This window comes from Coloeus monedula, assembly GCF_965178545.1.
Source record: "Coloeus monedula genome assembly, chromosome: 8".
Classification (NCBI taxonomy): domain Eukaryota; kingdom Metazoa; phylum Chordata; class Aves; order Passeriformes; family Corvidae; genus Coloeus; species Coloeus monedula.
In genome coordinates this window covers 14,468,148-14,490,438 of record NC_138788.1, presented here as the reverse complement: position 1 = coordinate 14,490,438, position 22,291 = coordinate 14,468,148, and the positions used below count along the sequence as shown (strand labels likewise).

At 42.7% G+C, this 22,291-nt stretch overlaps 1 protein-coding gene across 5 annotated transcripts in view; it reads left to right on the top strand.

Annotated features, from left to right (window-relative positions):
* Positions 1-22,291, top strand: part of ZMIZ1 (zinc finger MIZ-type containing 1) — a 343,883-nt gene that overhangs the window by 279,895 nt on the left and 41,697 nt on the right. For all 5 annotated transcript variants that reach the window (XM_082286136.1, XM_082286134.1, XM_082286135.1 and 2 more), the window contains exon 7: positions 13,020-13,164. In XM_082286136.1, coding sequence (XP_082142262.1) covers positions 13,020-13,164 — 145 coding nt within the window. The remainder of the gene's footprint in view (positions 1-13,019; positions 13,165-22,291) is intronic.

The following is a 22,291-nucleotide window of genomic DNA, read 5'->3' as shown; positions in this document are numbered from 1 at the left end:
AGTTTGTATCGTACACTTGGAATGGTGTATTGAAGGAGAAAAGATCATATTGCTAGAGGTTGTGTAAATGTAATATTGAGCTTCAGACCACTGATATTATTTACAATATTTTCAAGTAACTTCAGTAGGAGCAGGAGCTAATCCAAAATGGTTCTGACCAAGAAGGCAGAATTTTATTTACCATCTGCTTGAATAGCATCTTACTGTGTGTTCTACAGTAATACTTGATGTTCTGATGTCCATTCTGATTGTGATTCTTCTTTCCAGATGTTCTGGGAACGTGAAATAGACGTGGTTGCTATTTAGATAGGATGTTTGCTCAGTGCTTTTTTTACAAACTGCTGCTTTTCTGCAGGCAGTGAAACGGAATCTCTGTCCCTGGGAAATGCTCTGCAAAATTAACGGCACTTGAAGTCCTGGGAAATACTCCGTGTCCCTTGGTGCCCTCTCTCTTCCTTTATCTTCTCCTCCTCAGTACATGCTCTCCTCACTTTTAGCTTCCAAAGACGAAAATCTTACCCCGATAATGTCTTGTGGGTATTACAACCTTGCTTAAACTGCAGGCTCTGTTGGTCACGTCAGTTTGTATTCCTGTCATTTTCCCAGAAAATGCCCCAAGCGGGTACAACTCCTTTGAAATGGTTTCCTATTTGTGCTTGTTACTAATGCCGTGGAATTGTTTAAGTATCCAAATTTTTCTTTGTTGTTTTATTTTTAAAAATCATCCTTTTGCACTGCTGGGACAGATTTGCTGTAGAGAATTGGTGCTAAAACCTGGTTCCGTGTGTCCTTGGGGCCGCGTTGCTTCCTGCAACCGTGCCGGTGCGCTCCCGGAGGCGGGGCGGGCTGGGCCGCAGCCCGGCTCACGGCCCGGCTCACGGCCCGGCTCACGGCCCGGCTCACGGCCCGGCGCAGGGCCCGGCTCAGGGCCCGACTCACGGCCCGGCTCACGGCCCGGCTCACGGCCCGACTCACGGCCCGGCTCACGGCCCGGCGCAGGGCCCGACTCACGGCCCGGCGCAGGGCCCGACTCACGGCCCGACTCACGGCCCGACTCACGGCCCGACTCACGGCCCGGCTCACGGCCCGGCTCAGGGCCCCCCGTGTGCCGTCCGCGCTGCGCTGCCTGGCTGCCGCTCGCACCCGCCCACCGCTCCCGCCGCCGCCGCGCTCGGGCCCATGCGCCTTTTCAGGGGCTCAGATAAGATGTCAATGAGAGGGGCGGGCGGGTTCGCCGAGCTGCCGGAGCAATTGATTCTCGTCTGCCTCTCCGAGCAGTCTGTCTGCGCAGCAGCACATGAGGCGCTTTTGCACAATGCCCCGCTAATGCCCTAGTCAGCAGCTTCCAAAGGAAGAACAGTATTTAAAAAAGAAATAATAGCAGTCCTCTGTGAGCCGCAGTGAGTGCATGGACCAGAGCTAAATTTGGAAAGCTAAAGCTCATTTCGTGCAATATTATTAGAATTATTTGGGTTTCCAAAGGCACGCTCACATACATGTATGTGTTGCTGGCCAGCTTTTCCACGTGACTCGGCTAGATCCAAATGCAGTTATTTATAGATGGCAAGAGAAGTGATGGCATTATCTTATAGCACTCCAGTCCTGAAATTATAGCACTTGTGTGCAGGGAGAGGTGGCCAGGTGTCCTCTGTGAGAATTTAGGCAGGCTGCTCTTCTGCAAATGTCCATAAGAAGAAGCAGTCACAAATAACCCTTTCCCTCTTCCCCAATTATTTTTTATTTTCAGACAGAAAAAAGAAAGGTATTGAAAAATCAGTCTGGGCTGTGATTTCTACTGGCTTCTTCCCTAGATGCTTGTAAAAAGCAATTAGCCACGTTCATTTTTATACCTCTCCCCTCTTCCACAGATAACCTCTTTCTACCTATGTAAAATGACAAGCGTGCCCCTGAAGACAAGGAAACAGCAATTTCTAATCTGTCTAAAACTAATGCTCGTAGTTAGGTTTTTAAATAAAAGTCTCTTGTTGCAGCCGTCTCGTGCTTGCAGCTCAGCTAATTGCACTGAGGCTGCTCCGTGTGCATTGGAGCCCTGTCTGGGGGTACCGCCTGCGCGAGGAAACAGCTGCCTGGTGCTGCCTCTGCAGAGCGCCGGAGCCCTGCTGCTGGGGCCACACTCTGAGCCACTGCAGGGATTTCATCTAGCTAGGGAAAAACCAAATACGTGTCTGGGGGGAAATTTTTGGTGGTTTTTTTTTTTTTTTTTTAAGAAAGGGAAACAAGGAAAAAGAAGATTTAAAAAAAAAAAGGAAGAAATGAAATAAAGCTGGTTGAGTTCACAGGGTGGTCATACAAAGAAATGCTTCTGCACAACTGGGAGTGTGCAAGCTACAGCACAGCATGGGCACAGACAGCAGAAGATGGGACTACCTCAAGGTGGTACTGCTGCAGAGCAGTTGGTATCATGAAACTACAACTAAAATAATCTGAAGATCAGGGTAGGATTATTTAGATGTTTCTTAATTTATGCCATCTTGCGTTTTCAGTGTGGCCCCAATTGTAACAGAACAGAGATGATTTGCTACTTTTGCCTTACTGGTAATAAATAAAATAAACATAGTGCATGGGGAGTCTTCATGGATCTCAGAATGCCTTAACAAGAGCATCCATGGCTCACAAGGTCTGCTCCTGTAATACAACCGTGTTTCAGGTGGGAAAGGTCCGTTAGCTTGGAAGACACAACTAGAAGAAATGGAACTTTAAGAATACAGAAGCACTTTTCTTGCTCAGATTAGTTGCCAAGTTCCCAGTGCAGCTTGGGAACAATTACTTGGTATTTGAGTTTGGTATATTAATTGAATGTTAATTAATTAGGCAGTTCTGAAGAAAAGGTGATTGGTACCAGAGGAGCAGAGCAGGTTGCTAGTAAAGGAAGATGATAAAGTTTGTGGGGTTGGTGGGACACAGAGGGAAAAAAGACAAGTAATGACTGTTGGAAAACTACCTCATCAACTGGGCAGCAAGATGGGAAGCATTGCTGCCTTGAAACTGCAGTGCATGCACACATCTGTCTGCCCTGTATTGTTTGAACAGAAATCAGTTAAGTTAAAAACTGCTATAGGCTGTTTCTCTTTCCTGATGTCCTTAACTGTTTTCACGTTCAGCACTTAGAGATTATTTTACGTAGTTGTAGTATTTCCTTCAGAATGAAGAGTGGTTGGAAGGATAGGGTTAGAGTATTTCTAGCTTAGTTGTGTTCAAATATGAAGTTTGGATAGTATGAAAAATGTTTCTGCAACCCCCAACATTGAAAGCAAACACTTTTTTTCCTTCAGCAGTTGTAGAGAAGTTGGCAAAGTTTGTATTACACTAATCATACAAAAATAAAAAAAATTCTGAGGACACCTGATAAAACATTCTTTTCCTGTAAAAATATAAAATAATGTTAAGTTAAAGCAAAGAGCAAGACGGCAGAACCAAAAAGCAAAAGTTCCTAAAATAGCTTTTGGTCCTTCTGAGTTCTGGCTGTGCAGTGTTAACTTTGGAAACACGTTTCTGCTATAAATTTTGGTTGTGTGGTTTTTGCAATTTTTTTTTCCCTTCCATGAAAGCCTCTCCAGATGTTTTACAGTTGCTGTTTGAAAATGTTCCATGGCAGGCACAGAGACTGCGGGCACAGAGCAGTAACCCCTTGATGTGGTAGTTGTGGTTTCTCCTTGCAAAGACAGGAAGGTGTATGATCCTCTCTGTTCTGGGACTCTGTTCTGTCACAAATGGTGTGACCTTTAGCACATCACCTGCTCTCAGTTTCTTTCATCTTTAAAACTTAGCCAGTAAGCCATGTAGCTGGATGGCCACTTCAGCAGTCTCTGCAGAAGCTCCCCACACTGTAGCTGAGATGTCTTTTTTGGGATAATTTTGAGTACAAGCCAGATTTAAATACTTTCCCAATGCAGACTGTTTGATTGAATTTCCTCTGCTCGCAAACACAGATTTCATTTGATTCTAAAAGATTTCAGACAGTCATCTGTGCCATGCCCCCTTGGCTGAAGAATCCATTCTCCCTAGATCTCTGTCTGACCTTTCCTCTGTGTCTCCATTCGATGGAAATTTCTCACTTTACCCCTTAGCATATTAAAGAGCATTAGTATGCTCCTAATATCTAACTTGTGTCTTTTTTATCTCTCTATATTGGTGTTTCTGCTGTGGATATAGTTAATGCTTTGTTACCCAGTAAATCAGAATACCGCTGCTGTCAGTCTTCCCTCTTTAAAAAAAAAAAAAGCCCAAACCAAACCCACCAAAAACCCTAATCTGTGCAATCATTTCTGGCAGGGTATATTGGTAGGGTTTTTTCTAATCATTCTGATTACTTTTCTCTCCCTTCTGTGGCTGTACATTGTGGTGGGGTAGAGAGAAAGGAGAGCTGTGCATCTCCCAGCCTTGGGTCCCACTCATGCAGCGAAGGAGGCTGGTTGGGTATGCTTTGGCAGCACAGCACAGCTCCTGCTTTCTTTGCCCTTCTGAGGATTCCTGCCAGCAGGCCTGCTTCTCACCTTCTTGTTGGGAGATGTGCTGTGTCAGACTTCGCACTTGTTCCTGTTGGACGTCGTTTCAGATAAGTTCTGCAGCCTTTCAGGATGATTTCAGCAACAAATTTCTGCAGTGAGCTGATGATTCTTCCCAGCTTATGCCATCTGTAAATTGACCCAGAACGCACTCTAGTCCTTTATTCATCTGCATCAGGGATATCCATAAATGAAACATTCAGTAGTTTCAGGTCCAGAGAAAACTGCAAAACCCCATCTGATAATGCTCATTTCTATTAGTGACTATTGGTTTAATAGTTTGGGAAGGCTTAAGTTTCCAGCCGTTTCGTGTTGTGTTCAGCTAGACCTAATTTTCCTTGTTTATTCATAAGAATGTCATGTTAAGCAGCACTAAAGCCTGACTAAAATCAAACTAATCTATGCTCAAGGTCTGTTGTCTGCCAGTGTAAAGAAAGTATGGAAGTAAGGCCTGATTTGTTCCTGACAAGTCCATTTTGGTTGTTACTCATTTTTTTACTTTCCTCCTTTTGAATAATTTGGGTTAGTTTTCCATGATAAGAAGCTGAACCTCCAATTCTGCAGTTATTCCTTTCTTTCTTTTAATGATAGACGCTAGATTTTCCCTTTTCTAGACTTCCATTGTTGTACTGATTGTGCATGGCTTCCCTGTGTTCCAGCTTCTGTTAAATTCATCTGCTGGGTTTTTTCCTAGCACTTTCAGATGTTAGTGGTGGTGCTAGCTCAGGAGTTGTTAACAGTAGTAATTGGAGGGCTAAGGATGGATTAAATGAAACTGAGCCTCTCGCCTGTGGGTCACTGCTTTGACTGTAGCCAAAGATGGGTTCAAGTGTGTCAGTCTCATTTTTCAGATGTCTGGATTATATGTGAAGTCTGTTGATGACTTGAACTGGCATTACAAAATAAAAGCGTACAGCAGTAATGAAAGACACTGTTGTTTGAAATCTAAGCAGTGAAACCAACAATTGGATGAGTAAGAAAACAAGCCGTCTAATGCTATTGGAGTGCATTTCCTTGGAAAGCCTTATCCAAGATTCACTTGCTGGTGGCCTTTCACCAGTGTTGTCTTCTTTTTCTATAATGGGCTGTGTTTTCAGATGTAGCAGCTTGGGCAGAGCTAAGCCTAAATGAGATGCTTACGTATTTTATCTGGAGCTGTACAGAGTGTTTTGTGCTTGCCAAATTGAGCTATTGTTGCTATGTTTTGTAATATATTACTTCAAAGTTAATGCAGTAAATCTGGTAAGATCTTCTGCCAAGTTTTGGCAAGTGTAGAAGGAAATTAGGGAAACCCAGTTCCACTGAAGGCATAGGGTGAGGATAGCATATTCAAATCTGTGTCTCCAGCATGTACTATTCCAGTCGGCAAGAGCCTTTGGGGAAGCCTACATATATATGTGTTGTGAGAGGTATTTGTAAAGAATTGAAGATATGCCAAGGCAAGCTGGACCCATATTCAAGACCAGACTTTATACATGGTGTCACTCTCATGCAGCAGTCCTGCAAGCACATGCTGGAGAGTTCTCAGGTTTGCAGTAAGGGTTTTATTGAACAAAACCTCTCTTAACTAATGTGATATTCAGTATGAATTCAGTTTAATTAGGTGTTCCCCTTCATTATCTGTATTCCTACAAACCTGCATGATTTTTTGTTTCTTTAATTATAATACATAATTGCATTATAGATCTTACTGGGGCATAGCTGGATATTTCTGCAGGACACAGCTGTAGCTATAGTAATGAAGGAGGCATTGTTGATAAAGGACATTACTTAGATATTAGGGGTACAAATGTGCATCATGCCCTGTTCCATAGTGTTGAACTGTGGCTGTTAACTTCACGTTCCTGTTGTCATTAGTAGGGCAGTTCATGTCTCCCAAAGCAGGATCTGAGCCAGCTGCCCCCTCTGCTCTGCTGGGGAATTCAGTTCCATGCAGTTTGCTGTGCAGTCGCTGGGACAAGCACTTTTTGAATCTGTGTGCCTTTAGAGGTGGCTCTCCTCACTATGGTGGAGCAGCTTTGTGCTGGTACTTTTTAGATAAAATCAGTCCATTTAATCCAAATTACTTGGACTTTTAAGCAAACATGACTGATTTTGCCTGATGGAGAAGAGCGCTCACAATCCTCAGGTGCTCCAAAAAAGCAGCCAGCTGGGGTGCAAGCCTCCCAGGATGAGGTGGGACCAAACACCTGGGAGTAAGCACTGGCTCTGTACCGTGGGATGCTGTGTGCTAAGTGGGTGTCTGCTGGCAGCCAGAGGGGTAGGCCTGGGAGGAGGGATGGACTCCCTGGGAACTACTTTGAGTCCAATGTGAACAGCCAGACTGCTGAGAAAGTAATTCTTTTGCTATGTAATTGGCTTTGTATATACTCCTTTTGTGTTCTCGGTGTTGAGGCAGACACAGAGCAGAAGCTCATGTAATGACGGGGTAGGGCTTGTCTGTCTCAGGGTTAGGCCATGTAGCAGTACCTTGGAAGAACTGCAGAGGAGGGACAAACACAAATCTCTACTAATGGACAGTTACATCCCGGGTTTGTGGCCTTGCTTTGCTGCCCTGACCGACTGTCTGACAGGTCAGCCAGCCATTGCCAGGCTCTGCTGGAGTATGTGAGGAGGAGAACTGCAGGAAAATCAATCCTTGAAATAGTTAGGAATTACTGATTTCTCCCTTTCTCTCGTTTCCTAGCTGTTTAAAAGTAAAACATCTTTTAACACACAAGGAAAACATCTGATTTTCAGTTTCACAAAATTGCAAACAAAGGTTCCATCCTTTTAAAGCAATTGACCTTATTTTCTAATATTGTCAGCACACTGAGCTTTAGGTAGTTAACGTTTTCAATGTATTTTTCCAAACATGATATAGTCTCCATTTTCTATGTAGAAAGAATAACTCTTCTGAATAACTAAGACAATAGTTATTTCCACTCCTCTCATTCTCTTCTCATTGCTGCTTCCCTTCCCTCCCCACCAAATTACCTCACTGAATGTTTAATAGAAGCTGTATTTAGATTGCAGTCTGTAGAGGAGAGAGTAGAAAGCACTCAGTAGCTCTGCATTCTACTTATCTGGAATTCTCCATGTAAAAAAATAAAAACTTGTTTCTAAAAGCAATATAAAATTAATGGATATGATTGGTGAAAAATGATGTATTTTCTTACTTCTGGTGTAAATATCTTTTCAGCCAAATGCATTTCCTTCTGAGACATGAAACCAATCTAGTGAGATGGTGCTGAACAGATAGTTCTCCAAATCAAACTCCTCCTTTTTTCCTAATATTTTCATTGCAGCGAATGAGAAATACGGGTCTGCCAGTCTGCCTATTGAACTATCTACTGCAGCTTAACTGCAGCAAGGAAGCAGTAATCCTATTGTGCTCTTCCAGCAGTCTCCCGGGAAGCAGAAGGCATTGAAATTACTGAGCTGTTGTCCTATCCCCTCCTCACCTGTCTTTGTGGCTGTAAATATAGTGTCTGCCTGTAAATAACAGTTTGCTGCACCTTTAAGCACGTTCCCTAACAAGAGGCAGCGATTTACTGAGGTGATAAGCTGTAACTAATACTAGGGTATCATAATAGGTAAATAGATTAGCATTGTGCTTCTCTGTATTTTGCTTTCCAGGGAGCCGCTGGCTCCTGCACTCGGAGGTGCTTACTGTGGCACTTTGCACGGCGCACAGTACAACCAGGCAGTGCAGAACTGCGGCTCCCACTGCCGCCGTGGGTGCAGCTGGTGAAATGCATTAGTGCCTCTGGGGGGTAGCACTGATCGCACACCCTGGCTTCTTTACTTCTTCTGGTCCCTGGCCCAAAAAGGATTGTAATGGGCTACACCAGTCTTCAATCCCATGGCTATAAAATGACCTTTGAGCTGCATCATCAGCATCCATCATGTAATATTTGCAGATATGCCAACATAATTTGTTGTCAAGAAGTATTAAGTGGTGTGAGCAGCCTGAGCATGATTCATGGCTTCCCCCAGCTCAAGCCCCTTGATTTTCCTAATGGAAGGGCCCCAGCACTTACAAAGCAGTTGTGATGCTGCTGCTGGGTGATGGGCACTCATGGCTATGAGGGATGAGAAGGTGCCACGGAGCGAGCAGTGCAGGCCTTTGTTTCTGTACTGCCTGGCAGGTTTTCAGCACAAAAGGGTCCTTGTAGGAAAGGAACAGTACCAGGGGATGTGGCCGGTCCTAATAATTGTGTCGCAAATCTTGTGATACTTGGCATGTTCTTAAAGACTTGGCTCCTAGAGGCAGGGGATTAAATAACAATTGCTTCCTTTCTCTTTCAAGCAAGGCTTAGCTCTGTGGTTGCAGAGAAATGCTTAAAATGTGACTTGTGCTGACTGGGAAAAAAAAAATTGCCTTCCAGTCTTCTTTCCTCTCCTTGTCCCCAGGATCCCAATGTGGATGCATTGCCATGTCTTATGATTTTTTTTTCAATGAAAGACTTTAAAACTATTGGAGGAATCCAGAAGGACATACAGTGTTGCCAACTTTGTGTGTGTGGGAGTATTTTGAGTATTTTAAGGAGAGGTCAGACACATTCTGTGCTGAGGCACACTCTTGCCATGTCTGGTCCTCTTCAAAGAATAGAGAAACAAAAATGGGACTGGGTAGCAGCAAGCTGAGTATCTCTGAACTGGTTTTTTTCACTTGCTTCCTTAGGGAAACCCCTTGGGCTAGTTGTAATTGAATTTTCTCTTATTTTCAAATCTGTGTTTCTTCTTTTCACAAGTGTGAAAGCTGAGGCTGTTCATGTCTGTGTTGGTTTCTTAATGCAGTCGTCATTAGCAAATCAGTATTGATTTATTCCTATGGAAATAGATCAGTGCTAAAAGTAAAACGCAATCCCATTAAGAGTGATACAGGTTTTGCAGATGGAGAAAAGTAGGTCAAATATTGCACCAGTCATCCCAGAGAGTGTCCCTTTAAGCCAAATAAATGTGTGAATACACTTAAACTGTCAGTATGTCATTTGACTGCCATTATTCTGCATCCTTTTGCATAAGCTAGCAGAGCCCTCTGTGACTGAACTGGGGTTGAAAGAAAATGTCAATTTTGGTGTACTGACAGGTTGTATTTTACACCTGGGCTGCGTACAGGGTTTCTTGGGGGGGGTGTGTGCACATTCAAGGATTCTTCCTTTCCTCCCACTGCAACAGTTGAGTTCAACTTAAGCAGGAAAGCCAAATCATTGTATGCAAGGGACATTGTAGCAATGCAGCAGAGGAACACGATTTAAATCTGATCATTAAACTGCCGCAGCAAGAGGCTGCGAGAGACGGTGTGGATGGTCCATCTGCAAAATCTGTGCTCCTGTTGTACAAGGAGGAGGGGCGGAGGGGGAGAAAAAGCAGCTGCTTGGCTGTGCTGTGAGAGGGTGAGACTGACTGTTGGCACCATCTGTAGCTGTCCTTTGTGCTTGCTGCTTTATCTGTTCATTATAGTATGATACTGAAATTCTCGTGCTTTGAGTGTAAATGAGTTGAGATACGCCTAATACTGTCAGCATAAAAAGCAGTAACTAAGTACACTAAAGATGAATAGTGTAATCTGTAAATTCATTTTGAGTTTGTTTCATCTTGCTTGAATAGCCCAGGAAGTGATGTTCTCCAGAAGCCAGCTGTACCAGATGTGTGTTGGCAGGGTATATATTCATCTTACCGAGCAGAGAGCAGAGCAGTGAAAGTGGATGGGGCAGGAGAGCAGGGAGGCTGCCCTGTATTTTCCAGCAGAAGAGAGCAGACTCCTTTCGAGGGAGGATAGAGCAGGTCAGAGGGGAACTGGTAACTCCTGAGGTGGCTACAAACAGGTTTGTTTTCAGTCCATGCACAAATACCAACACAGGGAAGAGAGTGATTATTATACATGGTACATGAGTTGAAACGTCCCAAGGGAGGAAAGGTTGAACCTCTCCATAATGAATGCTGTGATAGGGATGAGTAAATTTGCTAGTTTTTTTTTACCTGCAGTCTCTTAGTTTCTAAAAACATGAGTCCTCTCCAGATAACTTGTAGAATAAAACCATCCAGCTTATCTTGAGGACTTCTTCGTTCTTTGATGGTTTACATTTTCGCTTTATAAATGTGCGTCCTGGATATTGGTAATAATAACTCATTAAGATGTTTTCTTATCTTCACCTCACCAAAGCAATGCTCTCATTGGCATATTCCTTCTGCAGGAGTTACACTGCTTTTTTTTCCAAGCAGGTTTGGCTTTTGTTTGCAGATTCATGCCCTCAGATCCATTGGGTTGTTGCTTTTTATCTTACTTGTCAAGTGCACATAGGTGTGCAGAAGGAGCAAGTCCCTTCTCCCATCACAGCCTCGTCTAAGATGGATGATTCCGTAGTAATTACACTCGGCTGTGAAAGTGCTCAGCATCCACTATTACTCATCCACTATTACTCTGTGATGGCTGCATTAAGTGCTCGGTAGAACACTTTGTTCGTGTTTCCCGAGCTCAAGTGGCTGTGGCGCAAGGGAAGAAACCCTGTGAGGCAGGAATTTGTATCTCCAGGCGGCTGGAAAGGGGGAGGGGGGCCTTTGTCACTGGCACATTAGTAATGATATGCCAGGGATAAAAGGTGAGTATAATTTGATCAAATGCTTGTTGACAGATTCCTTGGCTAATAGAGAAGCAGCTTAGACTGACACTCGTTGCTGGAACATTTCACAGAGCTCGGGGGAATGCTTTTTGTAGGCTACATGTGAGGCTGACAATTTCCGAGTGACCATGTTTAGTTACATAAAGAAATGCTGTCCCCTTTTTGTCACAGCAGAGCTCTAAAATGCCTCCCTAAACACCGCTCTTGACCTTCTGCTTGATAAATGCAATAAAATTACTACCTCTTCTTTGTCCAAATGTGTGATTAATTCACAGCAATGGCCCAGGCTCTAAGTGTTTTTCTTGTGTGGCCATTTAATTTGAGAAAATCCAATTGGTTCTTGTACTGAAAAACCATACTCGTGTGTGTTTTTGGTAAAGCAGGTTCCTTTTTCTCCCCTACAAATATGACTTAACAGTCTCTTCGGAATTTGTTCTGTGTTAACAGTACATGTGAGTAGCTACTGGGAAAAGAAGGTGGTGTACCCTGAAATGATGGTTTGCTACTGCTTATGATTATGTTATTCAGTGAAAAGACAACCATTAGAAAATTAGGAATGAAAACAGAAGCCTCAATTATAGAGAATTCTGCATTTGTCTCTTTTAAACGAGCAAGGCTAAAATTACATCTAGGGCTCTTACTACTCTAAACCGCTGTGGCAGCTTGGGTTTTCAGTAGTCTTCTGATTCTCACCCACCCGTGTAATCTGTTGATTTGTGTTCAGTTCGCAACACCTCAGGAAAGCACTTAGTTAAAAATTAAACATGAAGCACTTTTTGTTCCAAGGGTTTTATAAACCATCCTTTAAAGAAGAAAAAAACCCAAGCACTTGAAAAGTTGATTTCTTTAAACTGCAGGATTTTTCAATTAGTCTGCACTTTGGTGCAGTGAAGCTCCTCACTGTGTCGTCATACCTGGCTGACTTTTTACCAGAGCCACTTCTGATGCTGGAATTAAATAGGCAGCTTTGAGGCTTGGATGGGTGTTGCTGGAGACTTTGGTGGGGTGTCTCAGCTGGGTGTACTCATGGGAGCCAGGTTTCACTTGCAGTCACTTTCTGGGGCTCTGCTTACTGCAGAGTAGGTGGTTTCTCTAACAGGGCCTGGTCTTTTCTGACTGTGGGTGCATAATGGAGAGGCCACATTTTCAGGAATAATGACCCCTTTCATGTCTTTAGTAGGAGTTGCAAACTCTTCTTCCCTCTGAGAAATCTCTGCATCTTCGTAGTTCATAACCGTGATTCTCCTGTAAGCACAGAATACCCACATTGACTACAAGATTAGGCACATAATGGAAACACACATTTAGGGGTTGTTCTGGGTCAAATATAGATTTAAATGCCTAACTTTGTGTCCATACATCATTCTCCTGTTTATCTATTCAAGACTGGTAGCTCATAGCAGTTTTGGAAATTAATTCATGCACATGGGTTTCTCTCCAATTAATCTTTTGAAAAAAACCCAGCCAAACAGAAATCTTTTTCTCTGCTCCCCTCTGTAAATGATGTCTTCTGAATGTTTTTGTTATCTTTCTATTAGTGTGAAATGAATTATTATGCATCTTACTTCACTTGTAACAGCTATCCTATATGCTTTTGGTTCATCTATTGTTCATCTCTGTGCTGCTCAGCGCAGACAAGTTCTCTTGTGCCTCCTGGGCCATGCAGAATGTTTGTAACTTGCATTAAAACATTCTAATGATAGTGTAGGGCAATTACAGACTCAGTTTGATAGGATAATAATGTGAGTGGTGGGTTGTGGACAAGCTGTGCACTCCTGGTGTTTGTCTGTTCGGCTTGTGACTCCTGTTACAGTGGCTTGCACCTGCACTGGGCTGTGCTGGTTCCTCTGATGTGTGCTCACTGTCATCCGTTCTGTTTGCACAGCACTGCTTTCATCGTGGTGTGAGGAGCTGGGACGGCTCTTGCTGCTTCGCCACCAGAAAAGCCGGCAGAACGATCCTCCTGGGAAGCTCCCCATGCAACCCCCCATGAACTCTATGAGCTCCATGAAACCCACCCTATCTCACAGGTGAGTCTGGGCCCAGCCCGCAGCAGTGCAGTCTGGACAGCGTGTTGTGTGACACATCTGTTACCTGAAGTGCTTGTTACCGCTGATGGGGGGGCGACACTGCTTCACACACTGCTCAGCACTGCAGACAACAGGGTATCTGTAATTACAGCAAGCACTAAATAAACTCAGATTTTCTCTTTGCTATTGCCCCGTGCATAGTGAAGTGACACTTCCATCTTCAAATCTGTGCTCACATCAAGTGGGCTTGCTTTCAAGCTTCAAGTTGTGCCCTAGAGATAAACTTGTACATCATGTCTCTCATCAGACACTTGCCTGATGTTTATTTAAATACAACTGGCTTTTCTTGACGTTGAAAACATTTCACTGATGTTTTAAATGTCATTGGAAATGTATTGCATGCAAAGCAATTGTTCTGTGGGTGTAGCCATACATTGGAGAATGTCCTGTACGGTCTTGTATCAGGTGAGGATCACAAAGCACTTGTGTTGATTTAGAGAAAACGTGAGCATTAAAGGACACTATAAGAAGACGATGTGAAGGCTTTGATTACCAAATTATGTGGGGGAGCACTATTTGTATTTCTTGTCTGCACAGCCTAGGTCAAAGCAAAAACTGGAGATTAAGTGTAGACAGGATCCTGTAGACAGGATTAAGCATTCATTCCATGCTTTGTTTCTAGGATTTTTTTTTGCAAGGCCTTCTTTCCCTCAGCATCCCATTGAAGAAATCACAAATAGTATAAATTTGTTTTAGTGTAGAGTATTTTTGTTGGTAAAGGATTATGAGAGTGTAATGAGTCTAAATTCCTTGTACCTAGGTTCCATGATAGCCTAACTTGAACTTTTGTGTTAAAATGGAGCTTAGGGATGTCTTTGTACCAGTGCATTTGCATACGCAAATTTGTCTGAAAACAACTTTTGGGGTTTGGGCTGAATTTTTTTTTCAATATTTTTGTTGCATTTATGGGAAAACCATGCAATCACTATGCCTTTTATTTTAGCCCTTGAGAATAAATAAAGTCCTTTTTTTGAAGTATAATTAATATATCATCACTGGCTTTTCAGAGTACCTGGATTTCCTCTTTTTTAGTTGTTTATGAAACGACTGATTGTAAACACACTTAACAAAAAACCCACAGAAAACGTAATGTTTTAAAATAATTTTACACTTGGGAGGGGCTTTTCAGAAGACAAAGTGGAATTAGTGGCCAATCTGCAGAGAATGTGGTGCAGTGTATGTACTCTCTTAGGTGTAGTTTTGTAGTTTTTAGATGCCTGATTCTCATTTGACCTTTTAGCCTCTGTTCCTCTAGAGTCTATAAAGTAAGACTATCTCACAGGAGCTGTGTGCTACATTACTATACAATAAATAAGATAGGCTCAACTCACCTCTTTTGTGGCAGTTTTCCACTGAAACTGTCACATATCAAAAAAAACCCCAAAACTTCCTTCTGCTAAACCTAAATACCCGGCAGTACCGGGTCATGCAATGTTCTGCCTGGAGTAGAGCATCCTGCCCAGTATTAAGAGGTTCCTGCATATTTCTCTCAAGCACTGCCTTTGAAATGCTCTACTGGGGAAGACACGGGGAGTAATTTCTAAATTACTGCTCTTTACCTATGAGATGCCCCTCTAGAAACAGAATTTCCGTGGCATAACTTCTTATCTACACTAGCTGCAGCAGCCTCTTCGGGATTTGGAATACTTGCATCACTGCTTTGGTGTGTGCTGTTGTCTGTAATTTAGCCATAATGTGACTGCTCAAAATCTCTCAGGTGGTGCATTAGAATGAGACATCCTGTGCCTCTCCAACTTCTTTTTCCACCTAGAACTGTTTATTTTCATGGATGTTTTATCATCAGTCTATAAGACAGTAGCGAAGTATGGGGTGAAGAAGAATTGAGTTTTCTATTTGTTTTAATTAAACAAAAGATGAAAAGCCATTAACATCACAATAAGTGATGAAGCTGTTGATGAGGCACCATTTGTATTTGCATTAGATGACATTTGGATCAAAAACTTAATATTAAACTTCACAGTATCTTATCTCTAATCCACAAGACATTTCTGTTAATTCAAACAAAAAAACCATAGGCTTTGTATTTCCTAAAACAATTAACGTAGCCAGCTTCTTCAAGTTTTGTAAAAGAACTAGATATTAAATTATAGAGCATATTCAAGAACCTTACTTAACAAAGGCAATGTAGATATATGTGAGCTGCTGATTATCACTAGACACACAATTAAATCCTTCCCCTGCCATCAGATGATCCTGAGTACTCCACTTAGAGCTTTTTCTGCTGTTCCTTTTACTAGCAACAAAATTACCCAGAACTCTAGTCAGGGACTAGAATCCTGATGTAGCTGGTATTACAGAAACACAGCTGCTCAGTCTCAAAGTTGAAACAGTGCTCAGCTATTTAAAATAAATTCTGACTCAATAATGTATCACAAGAATCCAAATCTAAGTATTCATTTTTAATAAACTATGGGCACTTACACTAGAAGTAGTTCAGGTCTGGCCTGTTTCTAAGGACAATCTTTGATTTTTAAAAAGTTAATTGAGCTATGAGAGAAAACTGAAGTAGACTGATCAAGGAGGGCTTTCATAGTGTTACTGTTGGTTAAATGCACTTACAGAGAGCAGAATATAAGCCATATAAGGATGTGCACACATGCAACAAATGCTTTCAGAGTAGGGACTGTATTGTGCTAATTTCTTCTAAATTTAGTTTTTCATTTACAGAATGATAAAGTGTTGCATTTAGAAAAAAATCAGCTAAATACCTACTGTCTAATGTAGGGCAATTGGTTGGATTGCAAACTCCTGTGTTTTGTGAGCAGAATGAGCACTGGATTGTCAAAAAGAACCTCCCAATCTTACCTCTTTTTTAAGTCTTTGCAGTCTAATAGTCAGCTCAAACTTGAGTGTGAGATTTTTATTTATTTTTGCCTTAGACCTTTTTATTGATTCATGTGAGTAAACTTTACTCCTGTATTGAAGGACCAGTGTAAGACCTATCCACCTCCTTAATCCTGTATAACTTCTAATTAAAGTCCTACTTAATGGATTTATGGGGAACTTAAGGAGAGCTGTTAGTCTTTGGGCTAGCCCTTCTGCACAGGAGTGAAATTTCATGCTTTCTAGCTTGCAGGGCATAATGTAACTTCTTTGTGTTGTAGTTTTCCAATCTGACATAATGTCTGTAATAACAGATACTACTCAAGGTGGCTGATTTTTGAATTAATTTAAGGTCTTTGGCAAATGCTGTTATGTAAGTACGAATTATTGTCATTATACACCTCCGTTGCTTTGACAAAGTTCCTATTTAACACTTTATTGCCTTAAGTGGTGGACCTGTGCATGTGTGTCAAATTGAATCTTGGTTGAAATGGGTACAGTTTCAGTCAATCCCAGCAGGAATTGCACCCTAGTTCACTTTAACGTCAGTCTGACCCAGGCAAGCCCGGGGGGCTTCTCATTTCTAGCACAGCTTGTAGTAAAGCTTATTTGTCAACAAAACCACTTCAAAATAGACAGCTGTTAGTTGCAGTTCAGTGTTTTTTCATGAGCATCTGTAGGGTTCTTATTGTCTTCACTCTTGCTCCAAATTTTGGTCTTATGTATTAATTGCCAGCTGTCTCACAGTTAGTGACCAAAGGGTGGTAATGCCTGTATAGCACATCACAATTGATGAAAAATAGGAAGATAATGTTACTTTTATCACAAATTACCTAGTGCCAAAGGTTTAGAGAAAATTGAACAGTAGATGAAATGAAGCATTAATTCTATCTTACAATAGATGTGTTATTTATTATCACTGATGTTTTATGTTCAGGCAATCATAAATACCTTTTAGTGGTTAGATTTGCTTTACAAGAGTGCTTGTTTTTAGTGCTTGTTTCATCCTTTTTTTCTTCCAATTTAAACTTGACTAAGAGCTGAACTTTCAAACATTGCATGGAGCTTTTGGAAAAGAATGGTAGTTCTGTCTGAATTTTTGCTGGGTGGTGAGGACTGGGTCTTGCATTGTTAAGAATCAGGAGTGAAAGGGTTAGAACACACTAGTACAGTGTCAGAAGTTCTGTAAAGGCTGCTGCCTTTTCAATTTTGCATCATAGGCTGTTTTGACCAACAGTGATAGTCACTTTAAAAATGTCTGGATGAGGTCAGGTGCAGCATGCTTTTATAAAAACAAGCACATTGTGCATGTTTTATACATCAGTTTGAAGTAGGGGATTGCTCCATTATGTGATGTGGCTCTGGCATGCAGGGACAATCTTTGCAAAAGAATTCATAACTCTTGAGGTAAAAGATGAAATTGTTTCAAAGCTTTTTCATCTTTCTGGTTGTGGAGTTGTGAAATAAATATAATTAGGGACTGAACAGATGGTAAATCCTAATATAAAAGAATATACCCAGTAAAGAAACCTGTATTACTTCCGATTCTGCGAGAGTAGATTTGCTGTTTTTTCTGGTTTCCTTTTTGTCAAGAAATGTTAAAATTTACCTTCAAGAGAAAATAAGGGAAGAGTTCAGAATCAAGAAATGTTTTTGCGGAAGTGCCATTTCTTAAAGAAAAAAAAAATGGAAAATTTCTTCAGAACAGTATGCTTATGTTCTAAGCATTGCAAAGACAAAACTAATTACTAACTGCTCCAAAGTATTGTCCCAAGAGTTGTTTGTTCATCTTGTCCTCTAAGTGAAACTACTGATAAAAGTTTTATCACATACACTTACGGGGAGGAGGTGGAAGAAAACCTTGAGCCTGTTGAAGCTAAAAGCAAATGATGAGTACCTTCTCCTTGAAAACTGTTAAGTAACCATTAGCTGTTAATAATTAAATATTGAATATTTCCATGTGAAAAATCTGCATTTCATTTTAGTTTGTGGTCAGTTCTTATGGTAATAGGAAACAATAATGGGGAACTCGTTTTCAAAGATATATTCTTTACATGCTTGGTAAAAGGTATAGGACAAGGATCATCTTTTCTTGTGTGTACAGCACCTTGCACAGATGTGGAAACAGGTCTTCTTTATTGATTGACGAGTCAAAGTAAATGCTGTTGTAATAAGACTAATATGTAGCAGGACTACTACAATTTTGTGGTGGTTTTTTTTTTTTTTTTTTTTTATAAGTGTAAGTGGCTATATACTCTATATTTTTCCTCTACATGTTGTAGCTGTTGTAGTCTTATGGTTTTAGTTTGTGATTTTTTTTTTTTTAATTAAAAAGTGCCAGCTGATAAGCTTACTTTATAAGTAAGCAGTAGGCAAATATTATTTAAGGTATGTCTGCTGACTGAGGCAAAATCTGATCTTCTCAGGCTTTGTGCTGGCTATGTTAGTTTTTAAAATATGGCAACAGCTATGAATAGGCTGGTATCCTTCTCATGTTTGGGCCATATTGAACAACTAATTCCTGAATCGCGATTTACTGTTTAGCAATAATCACAGGGGTATCATGCTCTTTGCATGAGGTCTGCTCTCAGAAGCAGATGATATGTGCTGAGTCTACATGTTTTTCCTCTTCGAGCATATTGGGAAGGTACCTTCTGTCACTTGTTCTCAATGAAACCAACTGATTTCTGGTGGCAGTGGGGTTCAAAATCATTAAACTGTGGTGGCACCCCTGGTTTTCAACTATTTTGACTGTCAGCACGGTAAGTGTTCGGTGACACTGAAAGCTATACTTTGCCCAGCTCTTTGTTGCTAAACTCATTAAAATTACTGGGAGTCTTTTAACTGAATTGAACACCTTTGGATAGGGAACATCAGAACTAAGTCAGTGCCCTTCAACCTCGCCAGTGTCAGGTCCACCTGTGAGGTTTAGTAGTCCTTTCCAGGCACAGAAGGGCTGGGGGAGGGCCAGCCCGTGGTTCAGCACAAGGCTGAGTTCAGTGTGAGTAGCTGTTTTCTGGGTACCCGTGCTGTGAGCATCGCCCTCCAGCCTGCCTGCCAGGAGGTGACATGGCTTCTAAGCAGGGAGGGAGCTTGCAGTCTGGCACGTAAAAATTACTGACATAAAATATGGCAAATACCTTTCTCTTTAAAAGATTTTTTTTATATTTTTGGATAATTTGGCAACCGGAACACAGATATATATTCTGTCTAAGACTTGATATTTTTCTTGATGCCTTTTCTTTACATTTATCTGTTATTCATTCACTTAGATGAAAATGTCACCCTCCACAGGATTTCTCTGTAAATAGATTAGGAAAGGAGTGAATTCCCGGTGCTCAATTTTGTCAGTTGTTGTATTCCTGCTACTCCCGTACACTTGGGTTCTCAAGTCTCACAGAATCCCAGTGAGAAGAAAAGGAAATAGTCATTACTATTTGCAGTGATGGAGGGCTTTTCTAATGGTTTCCTTATTTAAAAAAAAAAAAAAAAAAAAAAAAAAGGTTAGCAATTCGAGCTAAGACACTCCTGGCTGGTTTTCGCTAGAAATGAAAACAAAGCCTGCTCGGCAGACAGAGCGCATCAGCAACCTGGGCAGATGGGTCGGTGACATCAATTAGATACTGGCAGTGCCTTTAGCAGGAGTCGGTGGCTTCTTCCCATGAAAGGGCTGCTCCGGGGATAAGGAGTAGCGCACCAGCCGGGGCACCGTCTTGAATGTCCTCATCTCCACCAAGCCGGGAATGCGGGGAAGGTACCCCAGCCTGTTCGTGCTCTCAGTTCCCACTTACCGCGGCAGGGCAGCCGCGTTGTGACGGTTTGTTTGCCCGTGTCACTGTGTCACCAGCAGCATTTCCAAACTACTCTGACAGGCAGCCAGACCGCGGAGACGGCTCGGGGAGACGTTTCTCAGACCTGCCCCTTCGCCGTCGCTCCCCGGCCAGGTCACTCCCTCGGGCTGCCCCGGCCCTGCCCTGCCCTGCCCTGCCCTGCCCTGCCCTGCCCTGCCCGGCCGCTCCGTCCCCGCCCGCCCCGCTCCGCTCCGGGCGCTCCCCCTGGCCCGCCGGTCCCAGCCCGGCCGCTGCCGCCCCTGGCCCGGCCGCTGCCCTCAGAGGGTCGCAGGGCTGTCCCTGCTCCCCGGCCAGCCCCGGAGCCCCCAGCCCGGCTCGCTTCCCGTAAGTTGCGGCGGTGCTGTGCTGCCCCCTCCTCCCTCTCTCCCTCCCTTCCCGCCGTGCCTCTCGAAGAAAGCGGTTTTTTTCTGTTGTCGGGGAGCGTAAATCAGCTTCATCTAAAATCTCGGAAGTGCAAGTCCATCACATCTTCCTCCGAGCCGCCTGCTACACCTTGCGTGAGTCAGACTGCAGAGCTCCCGGTGCCCTTCTTGCTGTGCGGGGCTGCTCGTGTTTCCCCCCTGTCTCAGAGGCAAAAGCAGAAGTGGAATCTGCTCACGCTCTCAGCGGTTCCTTCCCCGGTTGTTGTAGCAGTCGCTGACCTCCAGGCACTATGAATAAACAGCAAAGCTGGGAACAAAAGGAGTCTTCTGGCTGCCATTATCTCACATTAACATAGCAGACGCGCTGCGGTGTGAACAATGCGAGTCTCATTCGCCGATAATCAGCGAGTACCCAGGCATTTGGATTACCAAGGCAACAGGCAATGGTAGAATACTGGGTGGGTGTGTTTTTTATTGTAAAGGAGCAGTCGGATATGGAAACCCAGGTATATTGATAAAGCAGAGCAGAAGGAATGCCTGGTGGCAGGGGGGGACTGAGGGCTGGGGATTGCATTCCGACACACGTGAGATAAATAAGACATGGATGAAGCAGGTCTGTGCTGTAAGATGCAATAAAGATTAAACTGCATTTGTCAAGCTGAAAACGATCATAAGATAATTTCAGCATTTCGAAAAAGGTAACAGGTGGCATGTTAATAGCAGGGCTGTTACCGGTGGATTTTGTAACTGTAATCTGGGCTATAGTAATGCATTGCATGGTCTACTTGTGTGACAATAGAACTGGGTGTGATGGTTTAATCTTTTTTCCTTTGATCAGATGGATGCTGTAGTCCCCATGTCAGACAATGTAACCCCTTCTGCTTCTTCGAGGCAGGAGTGGATCTCACGAGAATTTTTGTTTCTTACCGGCATAGCTGTGATCGTTTATTCCACATGGACAGAAATAAGTTGTGTTATCTCTGTATCTTTGCATGCGCACACACATGTGTGTGAACATACATGAAATCTGTAGTGAAGCAGGACTGTGTGTGAATGCAGGGGAGATGTGGCTTTTTTCAGGTTCCAAAACTTATGAATTAATCTAATTATTTGGCCTGATGCATTTTTCTAATTTCAGGAGTTAAAATCAGATGCAGTAAGTCTTGCTGAGCAGCATGAGACTTGCAGGCATGGCTCTAAGTGATGACACTGAGTGTAGAGTAAGGCGCCAGGAAGCACGGCAGCGAGCATGTCACAGCCTGATCTGTAGCAACCCAATGTGAAATGGAAGGCAGCATTCCCTCCTTGTGCAGTCATAAGTCATCCAGGCCTCACAGGCCTTGTCACAACTATAAAGAAAAAGTTAAGGGCTTTCAGCTTCCAGAGGTACTTTGTATCACCTGCTGAACTGCCATCTCGATTTTGCTGTCTCAGCCGCCACGCAAACGGCTGTATTGTGCGTATGTGTGTGGCTGCATGAATGGTTATTATAAATGTATGTGTGGATATTGAAAAGAGCAGAGGCAGGGGGGTGATAGCCACCTGCTAGCAGCAGGTGCCATCCAAACCACTGAGCTGATAAATGGCTTGTTGCTTTCACCTTTTGACTGCTTCACCTGCATCTGCTCACCTAGAAGGGGTTCAGAGTCCTTCTGTGCTCTCATACAGTTTGTCAGAAAACAGCCTTCTTCTTTTTACAGTGAATTACAAAATTTCTAACTGCTTTCAGTCTTCTTTTTCATGGTACAGGCAACATCCAGTTCCGAAATGCTTGAGGTAATTCTTGATAGAGAAATGCTGTGCATTTGGAGTTGGAAGAATCAAAGCTTTCCAAAGGGTTAGAGGACATAGTGATCTAGTTGGGAAGAGCGGAGAGAGTCAACAGACTTGAGAAATCATGATTGGATATTTTTTGGAACTGTGTATTTCCTTTGTAAAATCTGGATGTTTGTAGTCACGCCATTAAGAAGCAGAGGGAAATAAAGTCTTGTAGAATACTTCGGCTTTTTT